This window comes from Diachasma alloeum, unplaced genomic scaffold, assembly GCF_001412515.2.
Source record: "Diachasma alloeum isolate Michigan unplaced genomic scaffold, Dall2.0 Dall_scaffold_00277, whole genome shotgun sequence".
Taxonomy (NCBI): domain Eukaryota; kingdom Metazoa; phylum Arthropoda; class Insecta; order Hymenoptera; family Braconidae; genus Diachasma; species Diachasma alloeum.
This window is the reverse complement of record NW_021680416.1, coordinates 708,037-726,225: the sequence shown is the minus strand read 5'-3', so window position 1 is coordinate 726,225 and position 18,189 is coordinate 708,037. Positions and strand designations below refer to the sequence as shown.

General features: G+C 36.7%; 1 protein-coding gene across 3 annotated transcripts in view; it reads right to left on the bottom strand.

Moving 5' to 3' along the window:
* LOC107038124 (venom dipeptidyl peptidase 4) overlaps positions 1-18,189 on the bottom strand; it is a 567,343-nt gene that overhangs the window by 80,669 nt on the left and 468,485 nt on the right. For all 3 annotated transcript variants that reach the window (XM_029126098.1, XM_015257032.2, XM_015257031.2), the window contains one exon: positions 6,295-6,517. In XM_029126098.1, coding sequence (XP_028981931.1) covers positions 6,295-6,517 — 223 coding nt within the window. The remainder of the gene's footprint in view (positions 1-6,294; positions 6,518-18,189) is intronic.

The window sequence follows — 18,189 nt, the reverse complement described above, 5'->3', positions numbered from 1 at the left end:
AAGTGCTGAATTCAACGCTGGTGGAGTACAGGCGCACGAGGCACGTGAGTCGGAGACGAGGCCGCCGAAGGTGCGGAGCCCCCCCCACTGAAGAAAAAGCAAATTGCAAAAGAAAAAAAAAATCAAATGCATTTAAATTTCCCCGCCACAGCCGGGGAACAACAACTCCAAGAGAAGCCAACAAATCACCATCATCTCTCTGTAATCGTATTCCCCAACCTGTGATCAACGACATCTCACCAATTCCACTTCATGATGTCTCACCAGATCCTGCTCCAAATCTACAGTTGAATCAACTTCTACGTTCCCATCCAAATATCAATCTCAATTTTTACAATTGCTCAAATTTTAAAGTATTTGATAAAGAAAATAAGGAAAATAAGTGAATCTCGAGATCTTAGTTGAGATAGATGGGCATAACTGATTGTTTTGTTAGATTTTATTATTTAAACTATGAGTATTATTCTTGCGTTTACGTTGTAGTTTATTTCAGAGTTTCAATAAAAAATTTTCTATGAAATGATATTTCTAATATTATTATTATCAAAATTAAGATTTTTTAATAATTTATTTTTCATTTTAATTTTCAGGTGTATTTTCAAATTTAAAATTTAACAATTTTGAAGATAATGAAGGGGATTCACTGGCTGAATTTATCAGTTTTTATATGTAGTTTTATATTTTGGTACATTAACGCTGGGTGGCGCCACACGTTTTTCAGTCCTAAGGAGTGCATTTCTCACTTTTTCACTCCTAAGTAGTGCATTTCTCACTTTTATACTGCTCAACGGTAAAAAGACCTACTTCTCATGCTTAACTACCGTCGGTAAAAGAGCCCTTTTTGGGCTTGAGCAATGAAAAATTCTTTGAGGATGAGAGAATGAATACTGGGATGGATTCTCTTTTGTCTGCATCTCCATGAGCTTCAAATGAACTTCACCTCAGTTTTCCTACATTAACCGTTTCTTAAGAGCTCATTTCCTTTTTACGTTCAGAATTATTAAACTACTGACATGAAGTGAGATGCTACTACATTAGCCTTTTGATCACGATTCCAATTTTCATTTCACACGGACGAAAAAAAATTAATAGAAAAACCTATCGAATTCGTTAGAAAATTCTATTGAATTTCTATTGAACTGTTCTATTAGTTATTGGCCAATTCTATTAGAATGTTCAATAGAAAATATTCAGTAGAAAAAGTCAATAGAATTCAATTTTTCTGTATGACTTACTCTATGCCCGACGGCCTGGCGCAGTGGTTAAGGTCGTTGCCTCACGTGCGCAAGATTCCGAGTTCAAATCCCGGTCGGGTAGAATGGTGATCCTCATCGCCATATACTCAATCGAGTCGAAGTGATGTAAAATAACAAAAAAAAAACTTATTCCATTGAGATAAATATAAATATCGCGGGTCAATCCTCGATTATCGAACTACCAAAGATATGGCATTCATTATGAGTAATTGGTGCTAATTATACATTTATAAATTGCTATACACTGAAAGTTTTTATAGCGGTCCCACAGACCGGGAGTTCAGTGTAAAGGTTAATATTCTAATTAAATCAGCAACATAAATATAATGAAATAAAAAAGGAGTAGAATTACTTCGATTTGCTGCCCCATAAGCTTCAAATATATTTCATGTCAATTTTCTATATCAACCATTCCCAGAATACTTTTGATCCATGAGGAAGTAGGTCTAGAAAATGAGTAACGTGAGAGGAATGTAAAAAAGTTATATTTAACCCTTTGCTTCGTCTTACGGTACCTCACTTTTCGCCTTTTTGCACCCCCCACTCCTTTCACACCGAGATGATTCGAGACTTACGCGAAGCGATGCGTTAAAAGCTAAAAAAAAATTAGAAATAATTGTTTTCAGGATGATAGAATGAATACTTGTATAGATTCTCTTTTATCTGCCTCTCCATACACTCTAAAAAAAAGTTACTACTCACCAGTACTGAATTCTACTTGGGAGAAGTTTTCTTGTGAAAAGTTGGGAAACTACTTGTCCCAAGTACTTTTCATGTCCTTGGGTGAAGTACAATATTTGCTAAGCAAGTAGGAAAAGTACTAGGAGGAAGTACTTTTATTACTTCCTGTCAGCATTTTTCTTACTTCTCACAAGTACTTTTAATGCTTGGAGCAAGTAATTTTTCTACTTCTCGCGAGTACTTTTATGACTTGATTCCAGTACTTTTGGTTGGTTATTTTGTTGGGGAATTTCATATCATTAATTATCATTCTCATTATCGTTCTCATTATCATTATCATTATCATTCTCAGATGACAATGACCAAATTTCATCGAGGGGAGGTTACGATGAGTTTAAAAATCGCGAGATATTGCAGTAAGATTTATCACACATTGATGATTGATTATTTATATATGTTGAAAGACGAAGAATAAGTGGGAAAAAAAACGATTATTTATTGTTTATTTGCCCCCAAGACCTTGAAAATGAAGAAAAATAGCACAGTGTACTCAATTTTTGAGCTACAGGGGTTTCCTTTTGTAAATTTTTCAAAAGATGTCTAGAATAACGGTTACGAGCTACTTTTTTTCAAAATTCGACTTCTAAATAGGCAATTTCATTCTTTGTCGCATAATGAAATTGCAATTTTCACACAAGATAGCTCAAAAGATTAATACTTCAATTTTTTTGTTCAATATAAAATATAACAATTATTTTGAGAATCATTTTGCTGGCTATTTCGCATGAATATTACCTTTTTTGTTATTAAAAGAAAGGACTATTTGGAAATTAAATTTGGAAAACTTAATTGGTAATTGTTATTCTACACATCTTTTGAAAAATTTTGAAAAAAAAATCTCTGTAGCTCGAGAATTTATTACACTGGACTGTAGTCCAGTACATTTCAATTTTCAAGCATTTGAGGGGCAAACGAACAATAAACAATAATTTTATTTGCATTAATTCTTCGTTTTTCAACGATCTCCATTGTATGATGAATCTTACTGTAATATTCCGCGAAAATCCATTGGTACTGGATTTGAGTACTATTACTACTTGTCTCAAGTATTTTTTCTACTTTTGAGAAGTACAGCTCGGTACTCAGTACAAGTACTTTCAGTACTGATGATGAGTACAGTTGGTACTTGTCACCAGTGCTAATTGTACTTGGAGCATAAAACTTGTATTCAGTCGATTTTCGACTTGGACCAAGTAACAAAATTAGCTTTTCTCCAGAAACGCCTCGGTACTGAATACAAGTAGTTTTCCTACTTATCAGAAGTAATCTTTTTTTAGAGTGTAAGCTTTAAACAATAAGCTCACCCAACTTTTTCTACATTAGCCATTTTCCATCAACTTATTTCTTTCCCCGTTCACAATGATTAAACTAGTGATATGAAGTTGAAAGGCAGCTTCAAAATCCCACAAACGGATTTCGTGATTGAGAAGCTGCTGTACTAGCCTTTTGATCACGACTGCAATTTTTCTTTCAGACTTTCGCATAGTGTAAAATCGATGCAGACGTCTCCCCTCCCTGTCATATTAGGGATTTTGCACTTTAATATTCTGTGTAAACCAACAACATGAGAATGATGAAATCATTCGGTTTACGTTTCCAATGATGAACTAAAAAAGGAGTCGAATTATTTTGATTTACGTTTCCATAAGCTTCAAATGGACTTCATCTTGATGTTCTACATACATCAACCTTTCCCAGAATACGTTTGATCAAAGAGGAAATAGGTCTGGAAAATAAAAGCGTGTGAGCAATACAAAAAAGTATATTTAAGTGCTAAGAGAAAAAGAAATCAAAAGGAGGTTCATTCAGGATGATAGAATGAATACTCGTTTATCTGCATCTCCATAATCTTTAAATAAGCTCACCTCACTTTTCCTACATTAACCATTTTCCACTAAATTATTTTCTTCCCCGTTCACAATAAACTGTTGAACTATTGATATGAAGTTGAAGGACAGCTTCAAAATCCCGCAAACGGATTTCGTGATGAGAAGCCGCTATATTAGCCTTTTGATCACGATTGTAATTTTTCTTTCAGACTTTCGCATAATGTAAAATCGATGCAGACGTCTCCCCTCCCTGTCATATTAGGGATTTTACACTTTAATATTCTGTGTAAATCAACAAAATGAGAATGATAAACTAAAAAGGGAGTAGAATTATTTCGGTTTAGGTTTCCATAAGCTTCAAATGGACTTCATCTTGATTTTCTACATCAACCTTTCCCAGAATACGTTTGATCAAAGTGGAAATAGGTCTGGAAAATGAGAAGGTGAGAGCAATACAAAAAAGAACTATTTAAAAGCTTGTAGAAAAAGAAAATCAGAAAGGAATTTTTTCAGGATAAGAGAATGGATACTTGTATAGATTCTCTTTTGTCTGCATCTCCATAACCGTTGAACAATGAGCTCACCTCGCTTTGTCTACATTAACCATGTTCCATCGACTTATTCGCTTCCCCGTTCAGAATGATTAAACTATTGATATAAAGTTGAAAGACAGCTTCAAAATCCCACAAACGGATTTTGTGATTGAGAAGCCGGTATATTAGCCTTTTGATCACGATTGTAATTTTTCTTTCACATACTTTTACATAATGAAAAATTAATGGTTGCGATTGCAATTGATATCAAACAAATTCCCAATTGGATTTTGGCCAAGCAGAGTGCAATGGACAACATCAGGAGGTGAATTGGGGAAAATTTGAACAAATTATGTTAATAGAATAACCCGATTTCCATAGACTGTTAAATATAAGATTCTATCTGAAATGAGCCGAAAAAATGAAGAGCTACTGTGAAATATACAGGTAAGAAAAATGAAGAACTTCTGCGAAATATTCAAAAGCTAGGAGGAAATATCCGAAATAAAACTGTCGGGTAGCCTGAAATACTGCGCTCTGATTGGTCGAAATCCGATTGGGAAAAATAATCTATGTAAATCAAGAAGGTACTGAAGAAATTATCAGGACGGAAATTCCTCAAAAATAGTGAAATAAATACAGGAATAAATTTCAGTCGATTTATGTCTCCATAAGCTTCAAATAAACTTCAATTCAATTTTCTATATCAACCATTCCCACATCAACCCTTTCCCATTCAGAATTTTTCAGATACAGTACATCTCAAGAGCGGTTTAAAAATCCCACAATCATATTATCGCAATTGACGAACTGCTGCACTAGGCTTTTGAGTACAACAGCAATCTTCCTGTCAGATATTTCCCCATAATGAAAAATTGATGGAAACATCTTCCCATCTGTTCTTGTGGGTTAAAAACACACGACATTGATCATGTCTTTTGGCACTGTCCCAAGCTTAACAGGAAAAGTATAGCACTCCTAGAAGATTTGAGGAAATGTAAACTCTCAATAACGAACTCTGTAAAGCCTCTCCTGAAATATACAAATCCTAATATCCTAAACATAATAGGGGAGGATGGGGCAAAACGGTCCCCCTTCAATCATCAATATTTTCCGATTCAATAATCCGATTGGGATGAGTTAGAGCTCGTTTTGAAGAATGAAAAATTATCTTCAAAATGAAGTTGAAACTGGGAATTTTCACAATGTCATTCACAAGTTATTGACAATTGAAGGGGGGCCATTTTGCCCCACCCTCCCCTACACAAGTTCGTCTAATGAAACGGTCTAATGAAATGTAAACGCATAAAAAATGGTGGTATGGAAACTGTGGTTGTTTGTTGGGGTTTAACGTCACATCAATAGCGAGGTTATTAGCGATGGGCTCTCGACTTTTTCGTGTCACGAGATCGGCCGCGCGTGCTACGCACGCGCCTTCTCATCTCCTCACGTAGTGGCGCTTCGGTTTCAGTCTTACACTTACGCTCAGAACCCTTCGTTAACTATTAACGAATATTTATTTAGTCATATCAACTCTACCATTCGTTGATAGTTAACGAATCTCGTTTGGAATAAATGATTCATTCTATCAGTGTACAGACAGTGTAAATAAATTATGTAAATTTTCTGACTTTAAGCAATAAAAAAAAATCCGATCTTCCCATCTTCCTGTCGCGAATCCCGTCCCTCACCCGTCACCGTCCGCGAAAAAATTCCCCTACATGAGTATTCCTCCAAAATGGCGATAAAATGAAATAAAAAACCCGAAAGCCCATGAAATAGAGTTCCATCTCTCGGTACATTCTCGAGTGGAACCGCAGAGACGAGTGTGAGGGAATGGGATGAGGTAATAAAGTGGCATGAACGACGTTTTCGATTCCGCTGGAGGGTGATGTAACATTCAGAGAAAAACGAGGGCGTGAGAGTGAAACTTACAGTGTTGTATATCGAGATATCGGGTATACCAGGACCGGCGCAGGTCAGAACGTAGTGACTCTTGTCTGGTGAGAGTTGTGCTTCGTTGTAGAGACAGTACGTATCGTCGGCTTCACTCTTAACACCGCAGCTCAGGCACTCGGGGGCTGGCCTCTCCTCCAGTGTGGAGAGACGGTACAGATGCTGCTGGCCTGGATCACCTGGGACTGTTGCTAAGTAGTAACTGAAATTAGATTAGGAGGAAGAATTATTGTGGGAAATGCTGAAACTCATTTTATGAAGTTGATTAAGTTCATTTATAGGGGAGAGTCGGGCAAAATGGGGCGTTTAGTGATCTTCTCTAGTTGTTAATGTTTTCACTTATGAATGAAGATATTGACAATTGGAATAGATCTCAACACATCCCATTTTGCTCCACCCTTCCCTAATAGTTACTCTTTTGTTTCAACATTGAATATTTATTCATTCCTTCCTCCTCTCTCCATTCAAGGTCTCGTGCATTGCTTTATCTACCTCTGTCAGTGTCGAACTTGAGCCTGCACTCACCAGTCTACCGCCTAACTAATACCGTTAACTCATTTGTGAATTCTGATTGTGATGTGGATGTTCATACGGACTCAGTTGGAGTCATTGCATCTAGAGCTTACAAATACTTATCTGGGCTAAGAGAAACTGCTTCATAATGTTTACTTTATAATTTAAATTTGAATCTTTGTTAGTGCATAAGTTTCTCCTATTTACCTGCTTCGTGCCATTAACTCACATTTTTTTGGTTTCTTGTTATCAGAATATTTACTTTTATTTTACAATTTTATATGATATGTAGTGACCCTGTCATTGGCCTTTGGCTGTTGGGTCTCAGTGAACAAAATAAATAAATAAATAAATAAATAAATTCATTATTGATCGTTGCTTGATCATTCCTGGAATTTGAACACAATTCGTTGAACTCTTGAACTATAGTCCATGAATGTAAACCATTGACTCATTGTTAAGATCTAAAAATTATTAAAGAACCAATCACATCAAAATACCTAAAATGTCACCTTTATTTGAACAAATCAGTCAAACTTGAGAATAAACTGAGTGAAATTATTTTTTTTTTTATTGTTATTTTACATCGCTTCAACCCGGTTAGGGTATACTGCGGTGATGATCAAGACTTTAAATGGTTAGATCGCACCATTCTACCCGGCTGGGAATTGAACTCGGAACCTTTTGCATGTGAGGCAACGAACTTACCCACTGCGCCAAGCCACCGGGGAGTGAAATTATTTTTAACTCAGGGGTATCAGTAACACGATGCATTAGACGCTGTAGCTCAACGCTCAAATGTGGTAATAACTCGAGTCGAGGAATGCCAAAGTCTAATTTTTTCGTCAAGTGAATGTTGATTCCGTATTTATTAGCCCCTCTAATGCCAATGAAATCTTCAGAGGCGCGAGAAATGTCGAAATAAATTTTTTTTTCACCCGGGGCCAAAGTGTCAGATCTTGGATTTTTCGCGGGGGAAAGTCGACTTTCGCCAAAATCGATTTTTTTCGCCAAGTGAATGTTGATTCCGTATTTATCGGCCCCTCTAATGCTAATGAAATCTTCAGAGGCGCGAGAAATGTCGAAATAAATTTTTTTTTCACCCGGGGCCAAAGTGTCAGATCTTGGATTTTTCGCGGGGGAAAGTCGACTTTCGCCAAAATCGATTTTTTTCGCCAAGTGAATGTTGATTCCGTATTTATTGGCCCCTCTAATGTCAATGAAATCTTCAGAGGCGCGAGAAATGTCGAAATAAATTTTTTTTTTTCACCCGGGGCCAAAGTGTCAGACCTTGGATTTTTCCCGGGAGAAAATCGACTTTCACCAAAATCCAATTTTTTCGCCAAGTGAATGTTGATTCTGTATTTATTGAGCCCTCCAATGCCAATGATACCCTCGGACGAGTTCGAACGCTGATGTGTTTACCTTATTTTCTTGATATTTTAGTGGAACTAAAATCCGATACAAATTTTCAGAAAGTGTACCCGAAATTTCTGCCAAAAATTTTGAAAAGTAGGAGAGAGTGGGGCAAAATGAAACTGTTGAAAAAGACTGTGCGAAGCAATTCCAGAAAAAAAAAAATTTCTTGTTAAATTTTTCTTTATTAACTTTTTTTATTATTGGGAGTACTGATGAGAATAATAATTTTCTATTCGTCTTATAATTTACTTAATTAGAATAGGCCGATTACATTGTTCTTTTTTCATTTGACTGAAATTCAGCATCATACTTTCCTTTTCCCCCCTCTGAGTCGCCCCTGGGGCTTCCTCTGGACTTTGGATTTTGCTGTTTCATTTTGTTTTCAATTAATCCATTGACAAAATCTTCTCCTGTCAAAATTTCTCAACAATTCTTCATTCTACTGAATGGAAAATTACTATTCTCATTAGTACTCTCAAGAATAGAAAAAAGTTAATAAACGGCAGTTAGAAAACCAAAATATTTAACCAAAAAAATTTTTTTTGCTTGAATTGTGTCAAACACTCATTTTTCGACTATTTCATTTTGCCCCAGGTTTCATTTTGCCCCACTCTCCCCTATGCTTCAAGAAATTTAAAACGTCCATCATCTTCACTAATTTATTTTAAAGACTCTCAATCGAACTTGAAGTGGGAGGATGTACCACATCCACATCTGCCAGAGAGTGTGAATTTAATTTTCTTATTGAAAGGGAGTTGATAGCCTTCCACTCGTTTCTCCCTAGTTAGCGAGAAAATTGAGATGTCAAAACGTCCTTCATCCCTTTCCCATGAATCTTTTTCTCTCATTTTGATTCCCCCCGGGATGAATTCCAGGTCATAGATTCAGCTCTTCCGTTACGATATACGGGATCATTGCCACGCGTGCCGAAGGATACAAAGTGGGTGAAGTCAATGCGAGGATTTATGAAACACTGGGGATAGATTATACTTTGGATAACGGAGTGATAAACTCTATGCTTCTACTGTTATCAATTTTACCATTGAATGGGTGAGACGAGAAATTGAAAAAATTCTGTGAAGTTCGAATTTTATAAATGGAATGTTAAAAATCTTCATCGGAAAAAAAAATCATTTATTTTATGAATTTTCAGTTTATGATTTCAGTAGTGAATCAATATAAATAATATTGTCAATGAATATGGGCGATTAAATATAAAAAACAAGTTTTTTAAAATCTTTATTTGATAGAAAATTAAGACGGAAAAAAACACAAATATTGAATGAAACCCACTTCATCGGCAGTCGATTTTGACATAAAGATTTATCTGAAATTTTATCTCCAATTTATTTATTTCTTAAATTTTTAACAGAATTCATCAGACGCCAAAAATTTCAGTACTCATTATTTTCCTTTTTCTCTCGAATTTCGAAAATCTTTAGCGGAAGGCAAAGGAAAGTTTTATTTTACTATTTCAAGTTAAAAGAAACATGATACCGAAAAATTTGTAAATATGCGACAAAAGCTACTGTATTTGAAGTTTAATTTTAGATAAATTTCTTATCTGATATTTGACTTCCGATTGAATTTTTCTTCTTCAACTGTTGACCAAATCCATTAGTGACGTAAAAAAATTCCTCCACTGATGATTTCCATTTGCCACCGAACAAATTAATTAGACCAAAACACCACTCTTCATTGAACTCTACTGAAGGAAGTATACAGGGATAGTTAGATAATAGAGTTATCTAGATAATCTTTTGACAATCAATTTGCAAATCGAAAGGGTGACATGGGAAACTGAAAAAACCCTGTGAAGTTCGAAACTCATAAATCAAATGTCAAAAATCTTTATGTGCAGGAACACCAAGTTTTATTTCATTTTACTATTTTAATCCGATGGAAAATTGAGATGAAAAAGTGTACTCTCCTTATCAATACTCTCCTTATTATTTATCATAAATATCTCTTCATTTTAAAATGAGAAAAACTGTTCCCATAATTTGTATACTACAATGGGAATGGAATCCAATAAATTTAATTTAATCTAACCGCAAAGAAAAATTGGAAAGAAAACAATAAAATAAATTAGTAGGGGAGGATGGGGCAAAACGGCCCCCCTTCAATTGTCAATAACTTGTGAATGACATTGCGAAAATTCCCAGTTTCAACTTCATTTTGAAGATAATTTTTCATTCTTCAAAACGAGCTCTAACTCATCCCAATCGGATTATTGAATCGGAAAATATTGACGATTGAAGAGGGGCCGTTTTGCCCCATCCTCCCCTATAATATAACATAATCTAGTGACGGGCGCGAAGCGCCCTTTCGCTAGTCAACCAATAATTGAGAAATTAAATTACCAATTATTATATTAATTTTCAAATTTCAATTATGATAAATAAATTTAAATGACTATAAGGTGCAACTTCTCATAATATTACTAAAAGTAATGATTGATGTCGATCTATGTTCAATTGTCAATCGAATCCATCACTGACAAAAAATCTCTTCACCGATGAATGCCCATTTTTCTCGACCCCACAAATTACTTAAATTGAAACACTGCTCTCCCAATCACCTATGAACCCCATTCGCTCAATCAATTACCAAAAATTTCATTCAGTCTAGAAAAAAACCATCGTTCAGCATGAAAAACAATCACTCACTAGAGTAATATTCCAACACTGGGTATTGTAAAAGAGTAGTCCGTGAAATGCAATGTTTTACCGGAGTTCCATTTCCCTCTCTCAATTTTTCATCAATGAAAACGGAGAAAATACCGATAAACTGCGAGGTCGAGAAAATTATCGTCGTCCAAAGGTTATAATGTATGGAATTCTACGTAGTTATGGGGGCAATATTTTTGGGATTCCCAAAGGGACCCACCGAGCTGATAGGAAAGTTGTAGGAAGTAGGGGATGGGGCAAAGTTGTTGTCCTCTGTGTGTGACCCTTTCACATCCTGTTAGACCATATCGACCGACAAAACATGGACAAAAAGTGTTCACGTTTATTGGCTGCGTACATGGCTTGCACGATCACCATGGGGGCACAAACCCTCAGGCTTCGTAATTTTACATGATTCATTGCTGAGACCAAGGGATTTATTCAACCGGAATTAATTTTCGGGTGTAGTATATGACATTTGTTACGGCGAATCGAGATTTTAATCCTGAAAATTTTTAGTTGGTCACGCACAACAATTACGTAGAAAAATTCCAGTAGCATGAATATAACTCCAATTTTGAAGATTGAAATCTAAAATGAATTACAAACGGAAGTACTTCTGGCGGAGATTTTAAAAAATACGCGCACTTCACTAGATCAAAAATCCCAAATGTTCTGGTTTCATGAACCGGCAATTCCTTGGATTAACGAAAATTGAAATTACATAATTTGAAATCGAAGTAACCCCTCATGGACGGGGCCTTTCTGTTACCAAGCGTAGTGTGCTCAATATACACGGAGAAAAAAATTCCAGAATTTTTCAGGCGAAATTCAGGCAAAAATTACCGTGCCGTCTGGTAAAGTGGGTTCAATTGTCTAGCACCAGAAAAATTCCGGTGCTGCATAGTAAAAATTCCGGTAACGCACAATAAAAGCTTGATCCCTGACTGTTTTCTATTACATGATAAATTTCATTCAATAGTTAAAAATGAGTAAACATTGTCATTCAGCATATCATCCTATTAATTTTATTTTAACCTCTCCTCCATATCCTCTCTCCCATATTAAAAGCGGAATGCGCGGCAAACGTATGTGGAACGTTTGACAGGCCAATGTATATCTACAGCGTTATACACCTCATGAAGCGAAAATAAAGGGCACTTATTTTATTTCTTAACCGTTTTATCACAACACTAATTAATATTTCACTGAATTGATATTATGAAAAACATTAACCTGGGGTTTCAGTAAGGAGATATGTGAGAGAGGAGGCTAGAGGAGGCGACGGAATAAATCATCTGGTCACGTTGAGTCGATGTTCGTGGTTGCGGAGGGGGGACGAAGAGTACCGAAATCTTACGAATGCGCGATCGGGTCCTAGGATTCTGGTAGAGCACCGGAAAAATTTGCCAGTCAGTGTCATAATTTTTCTCGTATTTCTCGTAAAAATTCACTGTCGCTTCGATTTTACTGTGCTGCACAAGAATTTTTCCCCACATTTATCCGAAAAATGACTCGTGCAACAGTACTTTTTCCTACTCTTTGCGGTACATTTGGCCTGGAAAGACCATCTGAACCAACTTTACTGTGCGGGCACGGTAATTTTTCTCGTACATTTCTCTCCGTGTAGGGCTCGAATTCGATTATTTCTGATGAATGGAAAATTGTGAAACCGGTATCTAATTGAAGCTACAGTATTCCGGTTTCCAATTTAGTTTGTCTGATCAAGTAATTCTTCAGTCACACATCGTCATTTCATCGATTATTTTCGCCCCTGGGGGCTTATTTTCGGCTTGCGTGAAGACGGATTTGGGCGAGAACGAGGCGTCATTTACGGACTGCCCAAATGTTCTACACTGATAGAACGGATTAGTTATTATTAACGAATGGATTTTGGTTGGAGGGTAGGGTCTATTCGGTCTCATCAAATGTTCATTCGTTAATAGTTAACGAATGTATATTTGAGGAGCCTTGTTTCACTTTCGCCATTCAAGTCAACCATTCGTTAACTATTAAGAATATTCATTTGGTCATATTCAACTCTACCATTCGTTAATAGTTAACGAATCTCGTTTGGAATAAATGAATCATTCTATCAGTGTGGTTTCATGAACCGGCAATTCCTTGGATTAACGAAGATTGAAATTACATAATTTGAAATCGAAGTAACCCCTCACGGACGGGGCCTTTCTGTTACCAAGCGTAGTGTGCTCAATAGGGCTCGAATTCGATTATTTCTCATGAATGGAAAATTGTGAAACCGGTATCTAATTGAAGCTACATGTGTTCCGGTTTCCAATTTAGTTTGTCTGATCAAGTAATTCTTCAGTCACACATCGTCATTTCATCGATTATTTTCGCCCCTGGGGGCTTATTTTCGGCTTGCGTGAAGACGGATTTGGGCGAGAACGAGGCGTCATTTACGGACTGCCCAAATGTTCTACACTGATAGAACGGATTAGTTATTATTAACGAATGGATTTTGGTTGGAGGGTAGGGTCTATTCGGTCTCATCAAATGTTCATTCGTTAATAGTTAACGAATGTATATTTGAGGAGCCTTGTTTCACTTTCGCCATTCAAGTCAACCATTCGTTAACTATTAAGAATATTCATTTGGTCATATTCAACTCTACCATTCGTTAATAGTTAACGAATCTCGTTTGGAATAAATGAATCATTCTATCAGTGTGGTTTCATGAACCGGCAATTCCTTGGATTAACGAAGATTGAAATTACATAATTTGAAATCGAAGTAACCCCTCACGGACGGGGCCTTTCTGTTACCAAGCGTAGTGTGCTCAATAGGGCTCGAATTCGATTATTTCTCATGAATGGAAAATTGTGAAACCGGTATCTAATTGAAGCTACATGTGTTCCGGTTTCCAATTTAGTTTGTCTGATCAAGTAATTCTTCAGTCACACATCGTCATTTCATCGATTATTTTCGCCCCTGGGGGCTTATTCTCGGCTTGCGTGAAGACGGATTTGGGCGAGAACGAGGCGTCACTTACAGATTGCACATGGTAATCCTACAAGCAAGAATGAGTTCCCAAAATGTCTTAAAAAGTCATATAAGAAATTTTTTATATAAGAAAAAATAAATTAATTTTTTATATAAGAATTTTAAAATAAATTTTTGATATAAGAAAAAATAAAAATTTATATAAGAAAAAAGAAAATATGAGAAACATTTTTCCGAGGAACAATTTTAGAATCATTGCTATAAATCCATTGGGAAATTTATTACCAACAGAATTGGTACGGATAGACAGAAAAAAGACTAATAACGCATAAATTAACGGGTTTGATAAAAAATGACTCAGATTTATGACTTCTTCCTACGATTTATGCGAAAAATCTTCGACTAAGTTGAGATTTAACATATTTTAGGGATTTTTCTTCGGTCGATTTTATCAACATCGCAACACAGATTTGAAATTCAGAAATACTGAGCGAAAAAAGAGAAGCCAAACTTTCTCACCAGCACTTTATATTTTCCTTTAAAATTCTCTTCACCATGTAGGAAATAATTCTTCGAAAATAGGTCACACTGTGATTCCAGCATTTCTGAAAATCGCAGAATGCATCTTTGCACCCTGTCAAGTCATTCATCTTCAAACTTCCCTGAGGAATGCTCACTTTCCTCAATTGGATCTTTTCCAGCTGAAGTTCTGGCAGGGGTTTTAAAGAATACTTCACTAGATCAAGGAGATGTTCACGGTGATGCATCTTGCATTCTCGATTTCGTATTGAGTACACTATAAATTTAAGATATCGTCAGCATTTTTAGAATTTCATTGGGCTAAAATCTTTTAGGTTTTACGAATAAAAGAAGAATCATTATTTACATGTCATAGTTATGTGACGAGTGTCAATGAGACTTCACATGAGAATAGAATATTCTTCTGGTGGGATTTCAGATAAATTTTACAATTTCCGGACAAATTACACAGAGAGAATTAAATAGTAAACATTGCCATGGTCTTAGGAGAGATTACAATAGTAACATAGTAAAAGGGATTTCAACTGTCCCAATATAGTAATCTTTACTATGTCCCGCGGTAATGCTTACTATGCCCCATAGTAATGCTAGTAATGTTAGTAAGGTTTGCTATGTTACATAGTAAGCTTTATTATGTTACATAATAAGCGTTAACTTAGTAGAGCTTGCTACTACGGGGCATAGTAAGCTCCTCAATGGTAATAAGTACTATGAACATAGCAATAATTACCATGTTACATAGTAAGCATTACATAGTAGAGCTTATTATGTTATATAAGCAAAACGTCGCAAAAACTTACTATGTGAGAGGTGTAAAAGCTCTAGTATATAATGCTTACTACGTAACATAGCAATGCTTGCTATGTAACATAGTAACTACTGCCATGTTCATAGTACCAATTACCATTGAGAAGCTTACTATACCCCATAGTAACCATTGCGATGTTTCATGCTAGCCACTACCATGTCCATAATAATACAAAAAGCTAATAAATCCTATACGGATTTCTAATACATTAATAAAAAAAAAATAAAAATAAAAATAATACAAAACTTTGATAACGTTTACTATGTGTGGATTCCGACATAGTAATCTTTACTATTTTATTTTCTCCGTGTACCCTGACATTTAGTAAATCTGTTGGAGCAAGCAAAGAAAAATTCACGATTCGTCTCGCATTTTTCCTCGATATGCAGTCAAAAAGACCCAGAACTAATCTCCGCTCGACTACTTGATTTGTTCGATAATTTTTCCCCAGCTTTGTTCTCTGTGTGCATGTGCCAAGATGTTTATAGCTCAAAAATCAAAACCGACCCGCACCCCTTGACCCTCGTTCTCCAGAATTAATCACTGCACAACCCCCTGACCCCGAAAAAACCCCTAACTTCCGTAATCTTTCAGGAATCTCAGTATCCACCTCACGTTCATCCCTCGGAAGAATCTGCAAAGTATTCCACGAAAGTTTCCTCGGAGAGGAACTCGCGAGTCTCTCGCCAAAGATAGAGAATCCCCGAGAATAAGAGTCGCCTAAAGACCCCAGGTAACGCGTAATTCAATGCCTCCCATACAACGATAGTCTCGAGATTTTTCAGTGCGCAAAAACAGCTTGAATGAGCCTCGCCCGACACGGGGATGAAAGTTTTAAACACAAGTGAGATTGATGAGGCTGGATCACTTATGGAGGGAAGGATTAATTTGTGGTGGTCTCTTTAATTCACACTGTCGCATCAATCTTGGGCTGAGCTCGGCTGCCGACAATCCGGTCATTTTCACTCCTATTGTGAGGCATTTGAGGCACGCTATCTACATGAATAGCCCGTGGGACCGGGAGATTTACTCACTTCAATGAAGACTGATCGTTGACTAGGCTACAATGTTTTTACACATTAAGGAGACTAATTTCCCGGGGTATTATCGGAGCTTTGGGTTACTTCATGAAGACATCAGTCACCTTTTCCTCGCTCGAAGAGTTGAAAAAAAATTATCAGTGAAAGGTGAAACGATTTAGTTGCTGTTAACGAAGCTTCTTAAGTATTAAAGATGTTTACCCAAAACCCACATTATTGATTATAATTTTAATATTGTCGCATATGCCAGATTCATATTTGAGTCACACGTTAGTGATAGTCTTAATACTTCTATCGGGGCATCCTAATGAGAAATTAATGCCTAGAAATAACTTCTTGTAACATTACGCTTAGGGAAGAAACGTGACCCTGTGAACTTTGATCGAGATGTTGCATGGGTTAGATACTCAAGATATTGAAAAAAAAACCACAAGCCATTTACTTTAGACAATGGAGAATCTATCGCCGGCGAGAACAAGTAGGGGAGCAGGCCATATAGGCGCGATATCTTCGATTGATTTTCGGATTCTTCTAAAAAAATTTGACTGCCATTACGAGTCGAGCAACGCGAGAACACCACACAGCAGCTGATCGAGGTCGGCAAAGTCGGTGACGATAATTCAGTGCTGGAAGCATATGGACACGTATAACACACACAAACATTCATCTCACTGTTACAAACCTACCACTACCCTAGTGGAAAAACATAAGGTGGAGGCGTAACATCCCTGATCAGAATTTCGGATTAGACTTGATTAGTTTCTGATCGAGACCGGAACAGAATTTCCACTTGGGTATGAGTCAATTGACTGAAATTGAGTGAAATTCGTAAGTGTCCTGGTAGCTCAGATGGTAAAAGCATCCGACGCGACATTGGGAGGTCCCGGGTTCGATTCCCGGCTAGGAAGTTACTAATTTTTTCTCTCAAAAAATTAAATTTAATTAATGCCTAATGATGGTAGGCGGAGAAAACTTAGTGGAAAAACATAAGGTGGAGGAGGTGTATCATGCCTGATCAGGATTTCGGATCGGACTTGATCAGTTTCTGATCGAGATCTGAACAGAATTTCCACTCGGGTAGCCGAAGCGTGTGATGTTGGCCGATCAAAATTCGACTGTTACCACTGCAGTCACAAGTCCTCCATTATCTATGAACATTTTCATAAACGAGAACGATCGCGCGCTTGTTTAAAGACAAATCGTGACACGAAAACCGAAAGCCGACCGAAGTCGAACACGTGCGGACGAATCCGAATGTTCGACCAATGAAATTCGAGGAATGAGCGTTACGCTACAGCTTACGGCGTATGTTCTTTTTAGAATAGGATTATTGTTTTTGAGACCGGAAAAGTGCGCCATAACACTTCTAATTTGATGAGAAAAATAATTTGTAACGTGAATGATTTATTTAGTCAATTTTATTCTTCTGTTCAACTGAGTTGTCTACTGGATGGGTTAAACATATTTAAAATTTCATATTACAATAAATGATTTGCTCATGTAAAGCTGTCTCGAATGTGTTTGAAAAGTGTCCACAAAAATGTCCGAAATTCAGACACCAGTTTTGCCTGTAATCCCCTCGGACTAAATTACTTTTCCATTAAATTGTATTTTTTCCCTTTTTACTCCATCAGGCATAAAAAGAGCGAGTGTGACATCAATCATAAAGGAATGCCGATGCTTCCGTATAACACGTTAAAATGAAGACTGATCGCCGAGAGGAATCGATAAGACCCGTGGGAGTGCCGTTGCTCGACCTCTCCTATCTCCACTCCCGAACTTGGACGTTTTTTTCTTCTTGGGGAGGAAAAAAAATATATATTTCTTCACTCTGTACGAAAAGTTGGGTCGTTCCGGAGTTAAAGAAGGTCCGCTCTCGAGTGAATCCGTGAATTCATAACTCGGCAAGGAGGGGGGGGGG